At 42.9% G+C, this 17,964-nt stretch overlaps 1 protein-coding gene across 27 annotated transcripts in view; it reads left to right on the forward strand.

Moving 5' to 3' along the window:
- Positions 1 to 17,964, forward strand: part of LOC111842609 (protein tyrosine phosphatase receptor type D) — a 363,307-nt gene that overhangs the window by 295,865 nt on the left and 49,478 nt on the right. For 11 of the 27 annotated variants that reach the window (XM_072697614.1, XM_072697617.1, XM_072697608.1 and 8 more), the window contains exons 12-21: positions 2,146 to 2,334; positions 3,686 to 3,694; positions 4,462 to 4,479; positions 6,712 to 6,822; positions 8,212 to 8,223; positions 10,386 to 10,655; positions 11,602 to 12,183; positions 15,042 to 15,187; positions 15,362 to 15,506; positions 17,423 to 17,728. In XM_072697614.1, the coding sequence (XP_072553715.1) occupies positions 2,146 to 2,334; positions 3,686 to 3,694; positions 4,462 to 4,479; positions 6,712 to 6,822; positions 8,212 to 8,223; positions 10,386 to 10,655; positions 11,602 to 12,183; positions 15,042 to 15,187; positions 15,362 to 15,506; positions 17,423 to 17,728 (1,788 nt within the window). Of the gene's footprint in view, positions 1 to 2,145; positions 2,335 to 3,685; positions 4,480 to 6,711; positions 6,823 to 8,211; positions 8,224 to 10,385; positions 10,656 to 11,601; positions 12,184 to 15,041; positions 15,188 to 15,361; positions 15,507 to 17,422; positions 17,729 to 17,964 lie in introns of those variants that run through there. The other 16 variants (XM_072697611.1, XM_072697613.1, XM_072697612.1 and 13 more) reach the window with 6 other exon arrangements.

A 17,964-nucleotide genomic window follows, 5' to 3' on the forward strand; every position in this document is an offset into this window, starting at 1 on the left:
TCTCATTTTTGCATGTGGGAATCTTTTCTGTTTTTAGTGGATCTTTCCCGATTAATTACAGCAGCAGAGTTACCACCTCCCCCCCCCCAAGCATGAGCCAACAACCCATAGTTCTGACGTGGCAGTAATAGTGATGTCTAGCTTACCCCGAAAACGTCAGCATAACATGTTATTCTCCACATTAACCCGAATGATGGCCTGTGTCTCCGTCGGCTATGAGAAAAATACAATAGAAGCTTCCTTCTGACTGATAGGTGAGCGATAAGGTGCCCGCGTCTCTCCCTCTCTCTCTCTTTTTTTAATAAATGAATGTTTTCTTAGCGAGTCAGCAGATGAATTGAAGAAAGCGTGTCTAAAAGCCACAGTGGGAATACAGGCTCCACTGACAGAGACAGTTAAATGTCGTCGTCCTACCATGCCTCCCATAAATTCAACGCGGTAAAGGATTCAGAAGCACTCTGTGTGCCGGAGAGAAAAGGGGATTTAATTATCCACGTTAAAAAGGGGGCGGTAAAGCTCCTTAAATCCAGCGTCCCTCCCCAGCACACACGCCGAACTAACAGGTCTGGCCAAACAAGAGGCGATTTAATTCGCTGGCTTTGTTTCCGTGGGCTTTCCTCACAGAAGCAGGCTTGATGTGGTTTATCTGAAGGCCACATTCCGGCATTTGAACCTGAAACATAACAATGAGCAATATGGCGTCGCTCAAATCACTGCCTAGCAGAAATGATGACTAAGAGACCTCATACAGCTAAACGATATTCACATCACAGTATCTGTTGGACGTTCTGTCAAGATCACCTTTGCTGTTACCTCTCAATATGGCTGGCCATTCATCCATCCATCCATCGATACATCCATCCATCGATACATCCATCCATCCATCCATATTCCAGCTTCTTATCCTGGTAAGGGTCACAGGGATCACCATTCATAGAAAATTTTAATACGGCACAGGTCGTGATTCACATACGCTCATAATTTTCACATTTGTGCTCGTGACATTGCCATTTGGGATATGAATGTGTCCAGTCGGCCTTATTATTATCTCCAGCAGCCTCATGGTCCCTGTTGCAGAGAAATGTGTCCGGCATAACAGATACATCATCTTGCAACGTGTAATTCATCTGCTTTCATCTGTCGTCTTATGCTCTCCATCATTAGCCGGCTCGGCCTGCTCGCCGCGGCGTCCGCGGCGCTGCTGTGGCCGTTTCTGCAGTTTCCATTTATCGAGTGTTGAAAATCTGAAAGAGATCAAGGGAGTCTTAAGTTACTAAAAGAGCAGGGCGTATTAGACATGGACACGGAAAATGGCGGAGCAGAGCAATATTTGTCAAGGTTAAAGACGCGTGAGGAGGAACTTCAAAGTGTCCTCTCGCTGCCCGTACCCACGCTGATGGATAACGGGGAGCCGTTAATAAAACCCCGGCTTTCTTTCTCAGAACGGCGCCATTTCTGAGCCGTTTGTACTCAGCTTTACCTGGCAGCCGAAGCTTTTCCAGCTGAAAACAGAATAAAAGGTCAACAGGTCAATCCAATACAATGAAATCACTTTTTGTCCAGGCAATGTACTGTAACAACAATGTGTATTGCACAAAAAATAAATACAGTTAGAGAACATGGTTGTGGGTAGAATTAGCAAATTTTTCATTTTCTGTCGGCTGTGAGAGAGCCGCCCATTGAAAGTTTTCTGGCTGGGTGGGGGAATATCAAAGCCCGATTCTGCCTAGAAACTAGACCCAGTGTCTTTACCTATCAGCACAACTATCCGCATTTAACTCATGAAAAACAGAAGGTTATGGGCTCCATTCCCAGCTTTTTGGGCAAATACGAGTATGACTGTAAAATCTAGAAGGTTCCATAAGTTGTCATTTACAAATGTTCGTAAATTTGTAACATTGTTGCTTCTCATAGTTCACATAGTTACCTGCAATACACAGATCAGGGGTCCCCAACAGTCCTCCCCCCCCCCCCAAGGACAAATTCCATCAGCAACACAAAGTCAAAAACTTTGGGGGAGGGGTCCCCTTCATGATAGATATTGTCAGTGGGGGGGGGGGGGTGGGTCTGGATGTGGACAATTGGTGAGCACTGACTCAGAGCCCCCCCAGTGCTGACCCGCGTGTGGCTCTGATGTGCTTCCAGAGGACCAGCTACCCCCGGGGTTCCCCACCATCGACATGGGCCCCCAGCTGAAGGTGGTGGAGCGGACGCGCACGGCTACCATGCTGTGCGCCGCCAGCGGAAACCCCGACCCCGATATCTCCTGGTTCAAGGACTTCCTGCCCGTCAATACCACCAACAACAACGGGCGCATCAAGCAGCTGCGCTCAGGTAGGGCGCCCCCGCCGACCCCCCCCCGCCCCGGAGCGTCCTTCTGGTTTGCGTCCGTCTCTTTCGTTCTGCTTTGACACGTGGGTATTGCCACTGCCCCCCCTGTCCTTTCCTTTTCTTTTTTTTCCTTCTGTTTACCTGGCGTGTGCCGTCCCCGTCTACGATGATGTCATGCCTCATGGGGTGCCGCGCGTGTGTGCGTGTGGGTCTGCGTGTGTATGCGCGCGTATGTGCATGTGTGAATGTGTGTGTATCTGTGTGTTTGCAGCTTTGTTGTACTACACATTGCTCACTGCTGTGACTGTATTTTTTTATTAGTTTTTTTCCCCTCTACTGCATTTTTGCAGTATTTGACGGATCCATTTTTCTTTTCTTTTTACTTTCTTCCTCTTCTTTTTTTTCCCATAAAAGAACAAATTTTCTGCATTGGGCTTCCTTCAGAACTCTTGAAAGCGCACCCGTGGTGTACTAACTATTCAAAATACAAAATAAAAACAAGCAAATTGCCAACTAACTTAAGCAGTGAATTCAAAATGAATTGTTTTGTTAAATACTTCTCAGTACTTTAGTCAAATAATTAGATGTTTGGATATTAACTGTCTAACTAATACTTTTGGTTTTTTTTTTCTTTCTCAAACAAAACTACTGGGAACCATCTTGCATTACGTATACATCAATTTTTTTTCTCTAGTGGAATTTTCCTGACAGTCAGTAGCCACAGTAGTGTGTGAGATCGCGTAACAGCTTCCCCAGTCCTTCAGTTATACCTGGATCTACTGTCCCTGCTTTTGGTGTAGATTCCAGCCTTTGCTTCTCCTTGCCAATGCCGTCTGCTGCAGACTCCACCCACCAGCAGGGGGTTATGGTCCCAGCACAGAGCCCCCTGCTGGCCGGTGGACTTTGCATCACCGTCTCCCTAATACCCCCCCCTCCTCAGTTCCCCATTTTCTAAATTTTGCTCTGTATTTATGTTTCAGCAATTGCTTAAAATTAATAACAATAACATTACATCGTACGCTCACTTAAATATAATTCAGCTGTTGTCGTTTCCTGTGAAAATTTGTGAACTTTTCACTAGTAATGATTCACATATAGTCTGAGCAATTTAATCTCCTGTCTTCCCAGAATCCTCAGCTTCTGAACTGTCCTGTGTTAAATCGTCTTGTTAACCTTCCTTTTGCTTGTTGTCGGCAGTACTGTGTAAATTAACCTTCTATTAATGTAAGAGTTCATTTAATCACGTGTGACGTAGAGTATATAAAGCTTTATTCTGAAAACTCTGTGCCCAGTTCTAAAGGAATATAATAATATTTCTATGCTGTCTTTTTTCTTTCCGTATTTAAATCTCCAGAATCCTTTGGTAAGTGCTTAGTTCTGAAGCACACTTCACCCCCACTAATTTCCATGTTCAAGTTACTATTAAAATGCATGGCATGCATTTTACTAACAGTTAGCAGTCTCAGCTGATAGCCCTAGTCACACACTCTCACACAGATGTTGTCGTACTAGTCCCAGAAATACCTTTGTAAAGCACACGGTGTCACCCAGATATGATCGAGTATTGGTCACAACACCTTCCCACCCCCCACCCTCCCCCATACATCCCCCCACCTAAACAGCCAATGTCTTCCTATCAGCCTCCACTTTTGTGGTGCTTATCTGACTCTCTCTCCTGAATTATAAGGCTGGTGCCATATGCGTGCGCATTGTCAATCCAGTGTGCCGTAAAGATGTGACATTCCCGTGGTTGGGAGCTCTTTAGGGTTTAGTTCAGGGTTGTCAGAGGCTTCCAGGTTATACCAAGTCTCCTCTTCACATCGCGGCTCCTTAAAGGCCCGTCTCTGTTTAGTCTTCCCACCGGAAGCCAAGCCAGTTTCCAAAATGGCTCCTCGTTTGTGAAGCAACACTGTACAACTTGCTGTTTGACCTACCAGTGCTACCTATGATAATCCTGTTTTGCCAGTAGAGTAAATCAAGTTCTCTCTCTCTCTCTCTCTCTCTTCTAGTACCTTTATTTACGTACTCTGTGAAATCTAATTTGATTCTTCTTCCAAAGCCCCAGCACCTTTCTCCTCGTACTAATGCCTCTTCTTTCTAATCTTATTTGCATTCATATTATCCACCCAGGTGGTACGCCAATAAGAGGTAAGAGTGCTGAACTAATGTCCATAGAATGAATTATTTCATTCTTGCTGTCTCCCCATCCTCTCCATTGTTGTCCTGTTACCCAAACAAAAAAAAAAAAATCATTTAATTCCCAACATCCTCAGTCCTTATTTCGAGTCCCTTCTGTTAATTGCATTGCCTCTTCATTCTGATCCTGCTCTTAATTTCCTCTTTGATTTTATTTTTCCTTTTTTTTTTTTTGTTTGGAGAGTTTTTTTAATCTAAGTTGTAGATATGCTTACAATGAACTGAAGAAGCATATCAATTTTTTTCCTCATTTTTGTTTTTTTTTTCTTTTTGGTCATAGCCCAGTCACGATGACTCATGTGTCCCTGTTTTTTGTCCAGCTAAAACAGCCCAGCATTTTGCGCCCCCCCCTCCCTTAGCTCTTCTTGTTCAGCACTACGAACCCAGGTGGTGTGGATTCACACAAGCATGCCGAAGACATCGCCTCCCCCTCTGCTTCTTCCTTTTTTTTTTACTCCCCCCCCCCAACAAAGTAATTTCTCTCTTTGCTTTACTTTTTACTTCCATCTGTTTTCTTTCCTCTAACTTCTACAAAAAAAAGCCCAAACAACTACTTTTTTGATAAAGTTTCTACGGTGCTTTTTCTTCCACCTATTTTTTTTTTTCTTCTTCTTCTTCTTCTTCTCCTTCTTCTTCTGCTTTTTCTTGGGTGAGGGGGCGCTACACTTTTTGACTGTTTTTATTCTTCAGGGTGCGGTATTGGATAAATGATGAGTGTGTGCCAGGCCGTTGGGTGTCTCCTGTTCATTTTTGGTCATTTTTTGCCCATGTGCCTCGAGTGGCGAAGCGGTACGGCGCGCGTGACGTTTTTCCTGGGTTTCGTGACACCGCACTGCTGATCCCGTTGGTGGATTTTCACGGGTGTCCCTTTCAGCCGTGCCAGCGGTCGTGTGCATTTCTTGCGGGCTCAAGCCGCCATTTTGAATTTTGCTCTCTAATACAAATGCATTTTATTTTTCAGCTAAGGGTTGTCTGGAGGTTGTGAGTTTGTCCCGGAAAGTGGTTCTTGTTCTTGGAGAAATTTGCATGTGGAACGTTTTGAGATTGACGGTGATATTTTGTTTGAATTAATCACTGTGCTTATTTGTTTTTGGTTTTTTTTCTCTTTCTTATATCGAAGCAGCATTTTCTTTTTTCCCCCTTTTTTAATAAACGCTGCATTTTTTTCAACGGCTTCTGTTAAATGAAGTCATAGAATCTCCCACTTACGGTACATTTCAGTGTAAAATTATGCTAAAACCCCATAGCTTTGGTTTTTTTCTAACTGTTCCCTCTTGTTATGCTGCTTTTGTATATTGTAATCCTCTTTTGTTTATTCCATGCTTCCTTTGAAGCAGCTCCACCCATTTCCATATTGATCAGTCCAGTGAATTTGTTGTATATCCCAGGGCTCGCACCCGCCTTTACCCAGAACCCCCTCAATATGTTTTACGTTTTAAGACAATGTCATTTATTCTTATTGTGACGAAACTCCCTTTGCAGTTGAAAGTTTCTCTGTGTATCCATTGGATTACAAAGCATGGTTGTTGCAACAAAACCAAAGGCTTTAAAGGTGGTCACCGTCACTCACTGCTTAATCCAGTGCTTCCCCTGCTGTTTTCCGAATCACGGTACCTGGCTGAAATTAAGTCGCCAGACCAAAGTGCTCATTCGCCTGCATGCAGAACCACTGATTATTACGGTACAACAGACTTGTGTTATTAATGTTCTCAGAATTCAATTTCAGCAATACAAATGAACACCTTTGAGTAAATATTCACAGACATTTTTGGAAGACGATATTGAAAAAAGCAAAGAAATTGCAGAAAAATTCAGTAATAGAAAAGCTTTATAATGGTACGAGATGCACTGTCACCTTATTCAGTTGAGAGATACTGACTCATTCAGTCTGACAGTGATAGAAGTATGATGACATCAGCACACGAGAAGGCTGCAGAGATCACGCGTGCCAGAAGCTGTCCATGACAGTCGGGGGCCGTACACGGGCGGTAGTCCCCTTTCTGGCCGGGTTACCCGCGCTGGACGAGAGACACGTGTACCTAGTGCCGTGATAGGAGCCACTGTACACAGGCCCGCCATCGCAATCAGCAAAGCTTTTGTCTGTCGCGGCCGACCTTGAGACCCTTCGTAACCCATGATTTCATTTTTTTTTTTTCGTGCCACCAAAACTTTCATCCCACCCAGGTGCCCTCCAGATCGAGCAGAGCGAAGAGTCCGACCAGGGGAAGTACGAGTGCGTGGCCACCAATAGTGATGGCACCCGCTATTCTGCTCCGGCCAACCTATATGTCAGAGGTAGGGGACAAAGAGGAATGCGCCCTGAGCACTGAGGGGGAATCTTCAATTGTAAATCTCACCCAAGTGGTGCTCTGTGTTGTAATGTCTAAAAGATCTGAATGAAATGGAATAACAATGATGTATTTGAGCCCAAAGCACTCTGCCTCATTTGGGTTCGTAAGTATGGCGTGTTCTCACTTACTGCCTTCTTACTTTGATTCAGATTTGTGTTTTCTGTTTGAGTTCCTGTTTGCTTTTGATTTTTGGCCCGGTTTTCCTGATGCCTTTCCTAACTGGAATGACCCAGTTGCTTGGTGTGTGACTAATTGCCTCTTCCAACTGGATTAGCGAGGGCTTGGTGGACCACCCCGGTCGCCAGACCCCTGCTCACCTCGCAACGAAACACATTTTCACTGCTCTCTCGATGCCTGTTCCTCTTTTTCTGCGGAGCTTTAGAACAGCGTCTTCCTTCAGTATCTTTGTTAAAGAACGTTCCTTAAAGGCCCAAAATTCTTCAAAATAGGCTACAGGCAGATATTCAAACTTGATGTCATTGAAAATATATTGCAGTTAGCACAGTAGCTAATTAGTATGCAAAAGATAATTATTTACATTGTATTATTATTATTGTTGTTGTTATTATTATTATTATTATTCAAATATCTTAATCTTTATCTCCATGCTAAAGACATGAGGAACTCCACCGAGTCTTTAAAAAGTCACAGGCTATTACTGAAAATTAGTAATGTAATTTTAGCATGAAATGGTAGTAATATAATTTAAGTATGAAATGATAAACTTCTAGTTCCTGATAGCAGGAGCTATGAAAATTATGAGTGTTAAGCCTGAACATAACGACCCTATAAGATATGACATTGTCCCAGTCAGAGAATCTGTGGTGTGCCTTGTCGAGGGAATGATGTAAGGACAGCCGCATATTCTAACCCTGTGGTTTGTTCTTACCTTTTAATACCAAACTCCTTCATCCATTAATTATTCTTTTAGCATTATTTAGGTAGAACTGGGTTTCTTATTAAAAATTAAGAATGAACCATAGCTAGAAGATTTTAATATGCTCTGTCACTTCCCCTGCAGCTGTTGATTTGGGACGATGTAATACCTTATAGATTATTGCCTACACATTTTCCATGAGGTTAATAGATATGATTTATTTTCTGCCCTGTAATGTTTAAAATTTAAGATCGTTTATCAGATATTTGATTCTGCCAGAAATTAATGGGAGATGCAGCTTTCTGTCAGGTGACTGGAGGGCTTCGAAGAGAACTAGCAGAGATGTTTCAAGCAGCTGTTTAACGCCTTGATATGGCCTTTTTACTCTCTGTGTTTCCTTTGTTTTTCTCCTTTCCTCATTTCATTGTGTTCTGCATCAATCCCCTACTTCCCCAGAGCTGCGAGAAGGTTGGTGTGTTTTTACTTTTTAACCTTACTGAAAAAAAGAACAGCCACAACAGCAGAAGCAGCTACGAGAAAAGAGACAAATTCTAAAGACACAATTAGCCAGAGAATACAAATGAAATGAATGTAGCTGCATCACGTGCCTGTTTCGTTTCGGTGTCTTTGTTTTTGTTATTGATAGTCCTCTTCTTTGGTCCGGTCGCTGTCCTGCCCTCCGTTGAGAATGCCCTGGTCGTGTGCATGTCAGGAGAGAATGCGCATTTCGGCTGCATGTCGACCTGTTTATGCTCGAGCCGTTTAAACCTTCCTCTGCCAATCTCCCCCGCCCGCCCCTACCCCCACCCACCCTGCCCCGCCCCTTTGCGTGTTGTCAGCTTCTCAGTGTTCTTGCTTGGTTACTCATGTTGCTATAGCAACGGGAGGGTAAAGGGATGCTTCGCCAGGCCTCTGAGTGCAAGCATGCAGCGCCCCCTGCAATCCCACAGTCTGCTAGCGCCTGGTCATATGTCACGTGATCCAAGGAAACTCTCATTTTCCACGTTTCATTCATTTTGTTATTATTATTATTACTCATTTTGCCAATGGATGTATTTATAAACCGTCATTCATCCCGCTTATATTTTTAGAGTCAGTGCTCTGTAAAGAGACCACATATTTTTTACTGATTATTAGACAAGAAAAAGCTATTAATAATGGTTTATTAACGAAAGACCATAATACTATCTTTGAAAAAATCTGAGTACACGTTATCAGATTTTATTTAGTGATTCATACATTACATTTTAATTTTTTATTTAAAATATTTTAACTCGTACCTCAGACGTACAAGCAGAATAAGTGGATTAGATGAGGTGAATATTTATGTTGTTCTCCCCATATTTGAGATATATGCTTCCTTTTAAAAGGAGATAGATGTCAGAGGTCCTGTTTATATGCTGCATGACCTTTGCGGTGTACTGTACACACTGCTGAGCTGTTCTCATTTACATTCAGTAGATGCTGAAAGGGTTTTAAACTCTTAAACGTTTACATGCGATACACTGTGCATAACTAAGATATACATTTTGATCCCTACAAGCAGTAACACATCTGTAAAGTCTTTTAAATTCCCCCGATTCTCAAGGGACTCACTGGTACCATCATCAGCCACCTCTGAGTGCCGTGTCTGTCTGTCCACGCTGAACGGACGCTTTCTGTCGTGTCTTCGGTTGTGTTTTGTCTTTTGCTACCAACTGCCCCCCCCCCCCCCCCGCCCCTCCCGCTTCTGCGGCTTCTAACCTCGCCTACCCTCCCCACCACATCCCCCGCTCTGCTCCACCGCTGTCTTACGACTTGGTGCTCGCGACAGTCGGCTAACTCCCACTTTGTGCCATCTGTTATTTTGGTTTCATTGTCCTTCTTGTGTTACTATCTGTTGGGTCCCTCCCCAGTCTTTCTCCCTCCAATCCTCAGCATGGTTGCCTTCCAAAGCCAGCCATGTGCTTGCGTGCATGATGAAGGCCCACGCTCCAGACCCGAGCCGGTCTGGTCCCGTTTTACTCTCCGTGTGCATAAACTGTCTCCAGTTCCTCGATTGCGTTACCCGTATCGTCTCTTTCAGTTGGTTTAACCCTTTATTTGAGTGTCAGTGTAAGGTACGTCTTTTTGAGGCTGCATCCACTTTTTGATTGAGTTTTTTGGCAATCGAATCACAAGTTATCCATACGCCGTAGCTGGACATGTCCCGCCAGGGACTACTGTGTGTGTGATGTGACAATGTGGACCTTGCACATTACTTCACATCAACTGGAAGTACGCAGCATCGAAGTTGGTCCCCACACACAACTCAAGCATGCTGTCGATCCTCCAGTACCTGCTCCCGTGCTACTCTCGATATCTGTACTCTTGGTATACCTTTGTGCATGGTGTTTGTGTATTGTTGGTCTGTACACAGCCCACTGTCAAGCCCTGTTAGGGTGAAAGTCAACATGTGTGTCCAGCTGTTATTACGATCCATCCACCTAAGTGTATTCAAAGATATAGATATTTGTTCAAATATATTAAGTGAGAAATAATCTGAAAAAAGTACAACTGCTCAATGATTTGATCTTTTCTTCTCCTTGGTAGAGCAGACCTCTACCCCCATCTTGGTGTGCGTTGTTACCCCTGGCTGTGCTCTCTTCCAGTTCGGCGAGTTCCCCCGAGGTTCTCCATCCCTCCGACAGACAATGAGATCATGCCAGGAGGCAGCGTGAACATCACCTGTGTGGCCGTGGGTTCCCCTATGCCCTATGTCAAATGGATGCTGGGCGCTGAGGACCTGACCCCGGAGGACGACATGCCGATCGGACGCAACGTTCTGGAGCTGACAGACGTCCGTCAGTCCGCTAACTACACCTGCGTGGCCATGTCTACCCTGGGAGTCATTGAGGCTGTGGCTCAGATCACCGTCAAAGGTTCCAGCCCGCCGCTTCTTAAGACAATTCCTGTTTTGGGTATCTGGAAACCATATAACGTGTAACAACAATAAATAATAACATAGGACGTAAGATATAGGTATTAATTTATACAGCGTATACCATAACCATGCAAAGTAGGGCTGTTTATGTTGATATACAGCCATGGAAAAAATTAAGAGACCACTCCATTTTTTTACACAAATCTGCATTTTTATATCCAGCTGGCAGAAAGATACACTGAGCAGCAGGAAAAGAACGTGGTAGGAGTTTGCAAAAAAATATATATATATTATTGTCAGACGCACACCCATAAATTGAGAAATGAGTAAAACAAAAAAGTATTCCGTGGTCTCTTCATTTTTTCCACGGCTAGATATGGACACGACATCAGAGTACATTAAATTTAACGATTGAATTAGGGGATCTTGCTGATACAAGTTGCCGTGAACCAGACTCGTGGCTTTACTCACAGACACAGCAAAGAAAAAACAGACGCAGCACGAGCAAAGCTGTAGTGCAGCTTCCCACAGTTTCCCTCTGGAGGTGCCACTTGAGGAAAACAAATAGCCTCCGGGGTCTCGAGTTTTGCATGCCGTCGCTTTGCATATTAAAACAATGAGTTATTGTATGTTATTTGGGCTAAGCAACAAAGAATTGGTACAAGAAAATGACTTTGACCATGGCACCTTTCAAGGTCATCACTTGACCTGTATCATTTGTAGTGCTGTTTTCTGGAATGAGGGGTACAGTTGATGGACGTGTGGCAGCCGTGATCTGTGTCCTTCAGCTAACTTCTCTTGGGAAACAAATGTGCATAGCACATGAATTCTAATCCTTGTGTTACCATGCAGGCTGTAGAAAGGGGGTGGTCTTTCTGGCCACTCTCTCCACCAGCTCTACTTACTCTCCCTAACAAGCCTGTTTGTTGCCACTCCTTCCCCAGCCTTGCCGAAGCCCCCGGGAATGCCCGTGGTGACAGAGCGGACGGCCACCAGCATTACCTTGACGTGGGATTCCGGAAACCCCGAGCCTGTGTCCTACTACATCATCCAGCACCGCTCCAAGCTGTCCGAGGACACGTACAAGGAGATCGACGGTGTGGCCACCACCCGCTACAGCGTGGGAGGCCTCAGCCCCTACTCGGACTATGAGTTCCGCGTGGTGGCGGTGAACAATATCGGGCGTGGCCCGCCTAGCGAGCCAATCGAGGCCCGGACGGCGGAGCAGGCGCCCAGCACGGCACCCAGGCAGGTTCGAGGCCGAATGCTGAGCAGCACCACGGCCATCATCCACTGGGACGAGCCGGAGGAGGCCAATGGACAGATAATGGGGTACCGGGTCTACTATACCACAGAGCCTACTCTGCACGTCAACTACTGGGAGAAGCAGATGGTGCGCGGAGCAAACTTCCTCACCGTCCAGGGGCTTACCCCCAACAAGACGTACTACATCAGGGTGCTGGCCTTTACCTCTGTAGGAGATGGACCTTTATCTCCAGACCTGCAGATTGTGGCTAAAACCGGGGGTGAGTATACTTGCTGCTTGATAGGACTGTGACCCATCTGTCCATATGAATCAGCGTGATTGAGCAAATATGGGTGCATGTTTGAACCAATCATAGAGGAACAACTTCGGAAGCACATTAAGATGTTGCCTATAATGTTTTATTGAAACCTTCATCATCATAATAATAATTATAATAATGTTTTATTTATATAGCACCTTTCATACACTCAAGGACAATTTACAATTCAACAAAAAACACATTTAACAAGACAGTACAAATACAAGAAGACAAATAATATCCTTCGAAGAGGTGTTTTTTAACAGGAGCTTGAAATGGATAATAGATTTTTCCTCATGAAGACTGAGAGGAAGAGCATTCCAAATTTTAGGGGCTATTACACTAAAATCTCTGCCCCCCATAGTTGATAACCTGCGCTTAGGTAGAGTAAGTAAGTTAGCATCCAATGATCGTAGTACGTGGGCTGGAGTGTAAGGAAGCAGAAGCTCAGACAGATAGTTAGGGGCTAAACCATGCAGGGCTTTATAGGTGATGAGTAACATTTTATATTTGATTCTTGAAGAAACTGGCATAGAGGACAGGAGTGATCTGAGCAGACTTTTTGGTGTATTAGTAAACGAGCAGCAGATTTCTGAACATACCATAATGTATTGATATATTTAGTAGGGAGACCATAAAATAATGCATGACAATAGTCCAGACGTGTAGAAATGAGAGCATGACTTAATGTTTCAGTATCTTTCATACTGAGTAAAGAGTTCAGATGAGCAATGATACGGAGATGAAAAATTGCTGTCTGTACTATTGAGCTGATGTGTGGTTGGAAGGTAAGAAGCTGATCGATGATGAAACCCAAATTATGGGCTGATGCTGAATGTTCCACCAGGATCCCATCAAGATCAATTTTTAGCCCACGAAGGGTAGAGAGAACAGGTTTAGTAACAACCAATATGATTTCTGTTTTATCAGATTAAGTCATAAACAAATCAAACACAAAATGTTTGATTTCACAAAGATAATCAGTCAGTAAGACTGGCGATGAAGATGCAGTTCGATCAATGCTTATATGCAGCTGTGTGTCCTCAGCATAGCAGTGGAAGCTGAGACCAGACTGACATATAATTGCACCTAATGGGAGCGTGCAGATGTTGAAGAGAATTGGACCTAGAACTGACCCTTGAGGGACACCTTGTATTAGTGAAGCAGTTTCAGATTTATGTTCCCTAATGAGGACGTAATACTGACGATCACTGAGGTACGATATGAACCAAGCAAGAACAGCACCTGAGATACCAATACCTGAAAGTTGGGACTGTAAAATATTACAGTTAACTTTATCAAATGCTGCACTTAAGTCAAGGAGAGCTGGAATAGTGGCCGTCCCAGAGTCTGCGGTCTTAAGTGTCATCGGTTACCTTAAGCAAAGCAGTTTCAGTGCTGTGTTTCTGAATCTAGATTGGAAGGGTTTAAGCAGGTGATGCAAGTTTAAATAATCATTGAGTTGAGTACCTATGCATCACAATAGTCTTTATAAGAATTAATAAAGCATTACAGCATCTTCTATCAATAAGGCATTATAGAGTTGATTATAATAATTCATAAGCTGCAATGAAGCTTTCATCTATAATGCACTATACATACCTTCATAATGCTTTACAATGGTTGGTATTTGAATTAAGGATGGTTTGTATTGCATTATGAAGGTATCTATGTTGCAGTAATAATGAGGGCTTCATAAAGCATTCATTATGCATAATAAACATGATGATGCTGTGTGTTATACCTATTTATAAACATTTATAGTCATGTTTACAATGCTTTATGAATGCATTATCATTTGTTATGAATGTGTTCATAGATTCTTATAGACATGGAATTCATACAAAATGTTAACAAAAAGGATGCAAATCTGTCAAACACATAGTGATCAACTCCAGCTTTTCACAGCTTGGTTGACAAGTCAGTTATTCAACAACAACAACAACAACATTGTTGTTGGACTGAGATTATGTCATGGGTATGTTGAGTTTCCACAATGTCGGTATTTTTTGGTGGCTATATTGTTTGTCATTTATGTTATCCTTTGTCATCGCAATAATTCTGTAATGGCCATAAACGCAATTACCTATCCAAGAAAAGGGCTTCATGCATTGTAACAGAGTATACAGCTAAGTCCTTTTCTCTCTTGATGCCTCAGCAGTTAGGTAGTGTTTCTGTCCATTAGCTGTTCAACTAAGATTGTTTATCACATCTCCGCACATCTTCTTTTTCCTGTTTGTTTACCCTTCGCATATTTAGAATGAGAGTGCTTTTAAAGTACGTTTGCACTTAGAGCCATCATTGTACGATTTACAATCCGTTGTGGTTTCCCTGCATCTTCCATCAATACAAATGGGACGAATGTAAAGACACTGATATAACAGTGAGAGCCAGGGGACCTCCTCAGCTGCCACTGTCTTTCTTTTGATAGAACACGTTTTTATATTGCGCAACAGATAACCGTACCATCTGTCTTTAAGACCTTGAACAGCAGCCTCTATGGAGATTACCGAGCCACCAATCAGCTTTGAGCTTTCATGCCTGCAAGTGAATGGATTCATTTGAATTAAAAATTTATCCATCCATTTATTTTCTAATCACTTATCCTGGCCAGGGTCACCGGATGAATTAAAAGTTTTGAATGTAAATGTTTGGTTTGTGAATTCCTTTAAAGAATGTCTGTTATTGTTTGGCTTGATGGTGGGATGATGATGATGATGATTATTGTTGTTGCTGATTTTGTAAAAGGTCATTGGTCATTGATGGTGTGATTTAATCTGATGTTTTATGAATTTCTATGTTTTAAACTCTGTTTCCAGTTCCATCTCAGCCTACTGACTTCAAAGCGGAAGCCAAATCCGAAACTAGTATCCTGTTGTCATGGATACCGCCAACACAGAATGGTCAAGACAATCAAATTATTGGATATGAACTTATTTACAAGAAAGGAGATGATAAAGAGGAGGTAACTACCCATATTTCAGTTACTCATATCATTTAATTTTCCCAGCTGTTGGACAAAGTCAGCTGCTTGAGTGCTTCAAACAATGGGTGATCTGTTAGTGCGGAAGGTTCTGGAAAGTGCCATACAGGCACGATGTAATCGATGACTGATCTGCGACCCGTTTTTAACTTTCAGAAACGCATCAGCTTTGAGCCCACCATCACCTATCTGCTTAAGGACCTGAAGCCTTTCTCCACGTACACCTTCCTGCTTGCTGCTCGCAGTAAGCTAGGCATAGGCGCATACACCAATGAGATCTCTGCCGAGACTCCCCAAACACGTAGGTCTCCTTCCTTCCCTTTGTGTTGTGTGTTCTGTTTTTACCTCCAATCACAAAAGAAAAAGAATGTTCCGTTTTCAGATTTTTTTTTTAGCAACATTCACCACATGGTTCTCATATTCTGATAAGCCAGAGGTGGATCGTTCAGGTCCAGAAAGTAAAACTCTAGACTAAGATTTTGTTTCATCCAACCAGTTAAGTCAAGAGTACAGGTGGTTGGTTGAAACAAAATTTTGATCTGGATTTTTACTTTCTGGTCCTGAACGATCCATTTCTGTGATCAGCAAACATTTGGATATTTGTTCTTACAGAAGTTCCAAAGTATGGTTACAAGAAGAATGTCCACTTTGAAAACGGAACTATTCGATAGGCCAGATCTGCTATTTTGCATAATCTTTATGCACAACAGTAGTATGCATAAACCTGACCTGAGCACGCATCCCTGCAGTGTGAAAGGATTGCGTGGACAGGGCTTCCAGTGGTCTACCTTTGAAGTCAACGGACAAGGTTATGCAGTTTACAGGAATAGTTCTTACGCTGCACCTTTGAAGTTTAAGGTTTGATAATGCAACCCAATAAGCTCAAGAAAAAAAGCTTGAATTATTCATTTGAACTTCTAAAGTTATTCAGTCGCATCTCATTTGAACAGAAAAGTGTGTTCACACAATATGGGACAACTTGTCTGTTGACATTCAAGGGCTGTTCCTATATTCATTTGAATGCTGTGATTGAGTTTTCGAAGAACATTAGAAAACATAAATAGATTCTGTAGGGGTCATTGAGCCTCTCCCCACAGTATTATCAAGGGTCTTTTTCCTCGACATCATGTAAAGGAGATGGTCTTTGTTCAAGCCAGAAAGCTCAAACACAAGCATCATTCAAGACAGAGCAGTGTCGGAGTTTGGTCTTGATGCCGACCTCAGATTTATTCCATTAAAAAACCAATTGTTTTTGCTAATGAAAAATTCAAGCATGCAAACTTGATTCGGTCATACGCTCAAGGACAACTTTCAAATGCGGCATTAACCGTATGGGGGAATGGCTCTGCTTACACTTTATAAACCTGAGGTCTGAGAAAAGAATTATATAGACGAGAGGTAGGTATGAAACCAGTCCCAAGCAATGTGAAAAAAAGGTAATCCAGAGAGCATTTTGCATGTCAGTATGTGAAGAAACCTTTGAAAAATTAGTCCTGTGTTTTTCAAATACTTATTGTTGTGCACTGTGATCAGGCTTTTACCTCAAACCAACAGGCTTCGGAAAGGTTGGTGAGCAAAACAACATTTTACACTTTGATAAATATGACACATCAACCTTTATTTTTTGGATTGATGGTAATTGCTTGTAAATGTTCAGGGAAAAGAAAGTATGCGAGTTACACTTCTGGAATTTTACATTATTGTATACTTTGTGTCTTTTAAATAGAATAAAATAAACAAAGTGATTGAAGCAAAACTGCTCATGTATTTAGGCACTGAGAATGGAAAGCGTTTGTGTCTATAAAATTAAACATAGGGTTTTAGCAGATGCATATATTGCAGTTTAAACAACAAAGGTAGGTTGTATGTTGTAAAGGTGTCATTTTACCACATCCCTTTGCATTCCATTACTGCGTTGTGCTTGTTGTTTTTTTTTTCAGTTGAACCACATTTCCAGGAAAATCTTTCTTTTATTTTGTCACCTCATAACGATAAACCTTATTGATTTTACGTTCCATTTGTTTGCAAGCATTTTTGTCCTTATATTTCATTTTCATTTTATGTTCTTTTTTCTTTATTTGTTTTTATCATCATCCAAAAACCCTGTGTCACTTCAACCTGCCTCCGAAACCTCTCTACGAAACGAACAAAACAAACCAAACGAATGAAATCATTTCAACGAAAATCCCGCCCCCCGCTGCAATACCCTCCAATCAGTGCCCTCAGCACCTCCCCAAGATGTTAAATGCTCTAGCCCCAGTTCCACCAGCATCCTGGTAAGTTGGAGACCGCCACCAGTGGCGTTACAGAACGGAATTATAACCAAGTACTCCATCAAGTACGCCGCCGTGGAAGGAGAGGACACATCCACCCGCCAAATCTCGGACGTGCCTCCCGAAAGCTCTCAGTATCTCTTGGAGAACTTGGAAAAATGGACTGAGTACCGCGTGACCGTGAGTGCCCACACGGACGTCGGCCCAGGCCCTGAAAGTTTACCGCAGCTCACCCGCACCGACGAGGATGGTACGTCCCGCCAGCTGCTGCTACTGACTGTTACCTGTTGTGGCCCCTGGAGCTTCAGCCTCTAACACCTCCTTGCCTGCGCCTGTCCAAACCCCCCCTACTTTTTCCCGCTTTTAACTTCTCCCAACTTGTGATGCTGTTTTTTTTCGCTCCTTTTGAGCCCAGATTACTAACCTGGACCCCTCCTCCTTTTGAGCTTTTTTTTTTATATTTGATTTTGACTCTTTGGCGACGTT

The sequence above is a fragment of the Paramormyrops kingsleyae genome, chromosome 12 (genome assembly GCF_048594095.1).
Source record: "Paramormyrops kingsleyae isolate MSU_618 chromosome 12, PKINGS_0.4, whole genome shotgun sequence".
Taxonomy (NCBI): domain Eukaryota; kingdom Metazoa; phylum Chordata; class Actinopteri; order Osteoglossiformes; family Mormyridae; genus Paramormyrops; species Paramormyrops kingsleyae.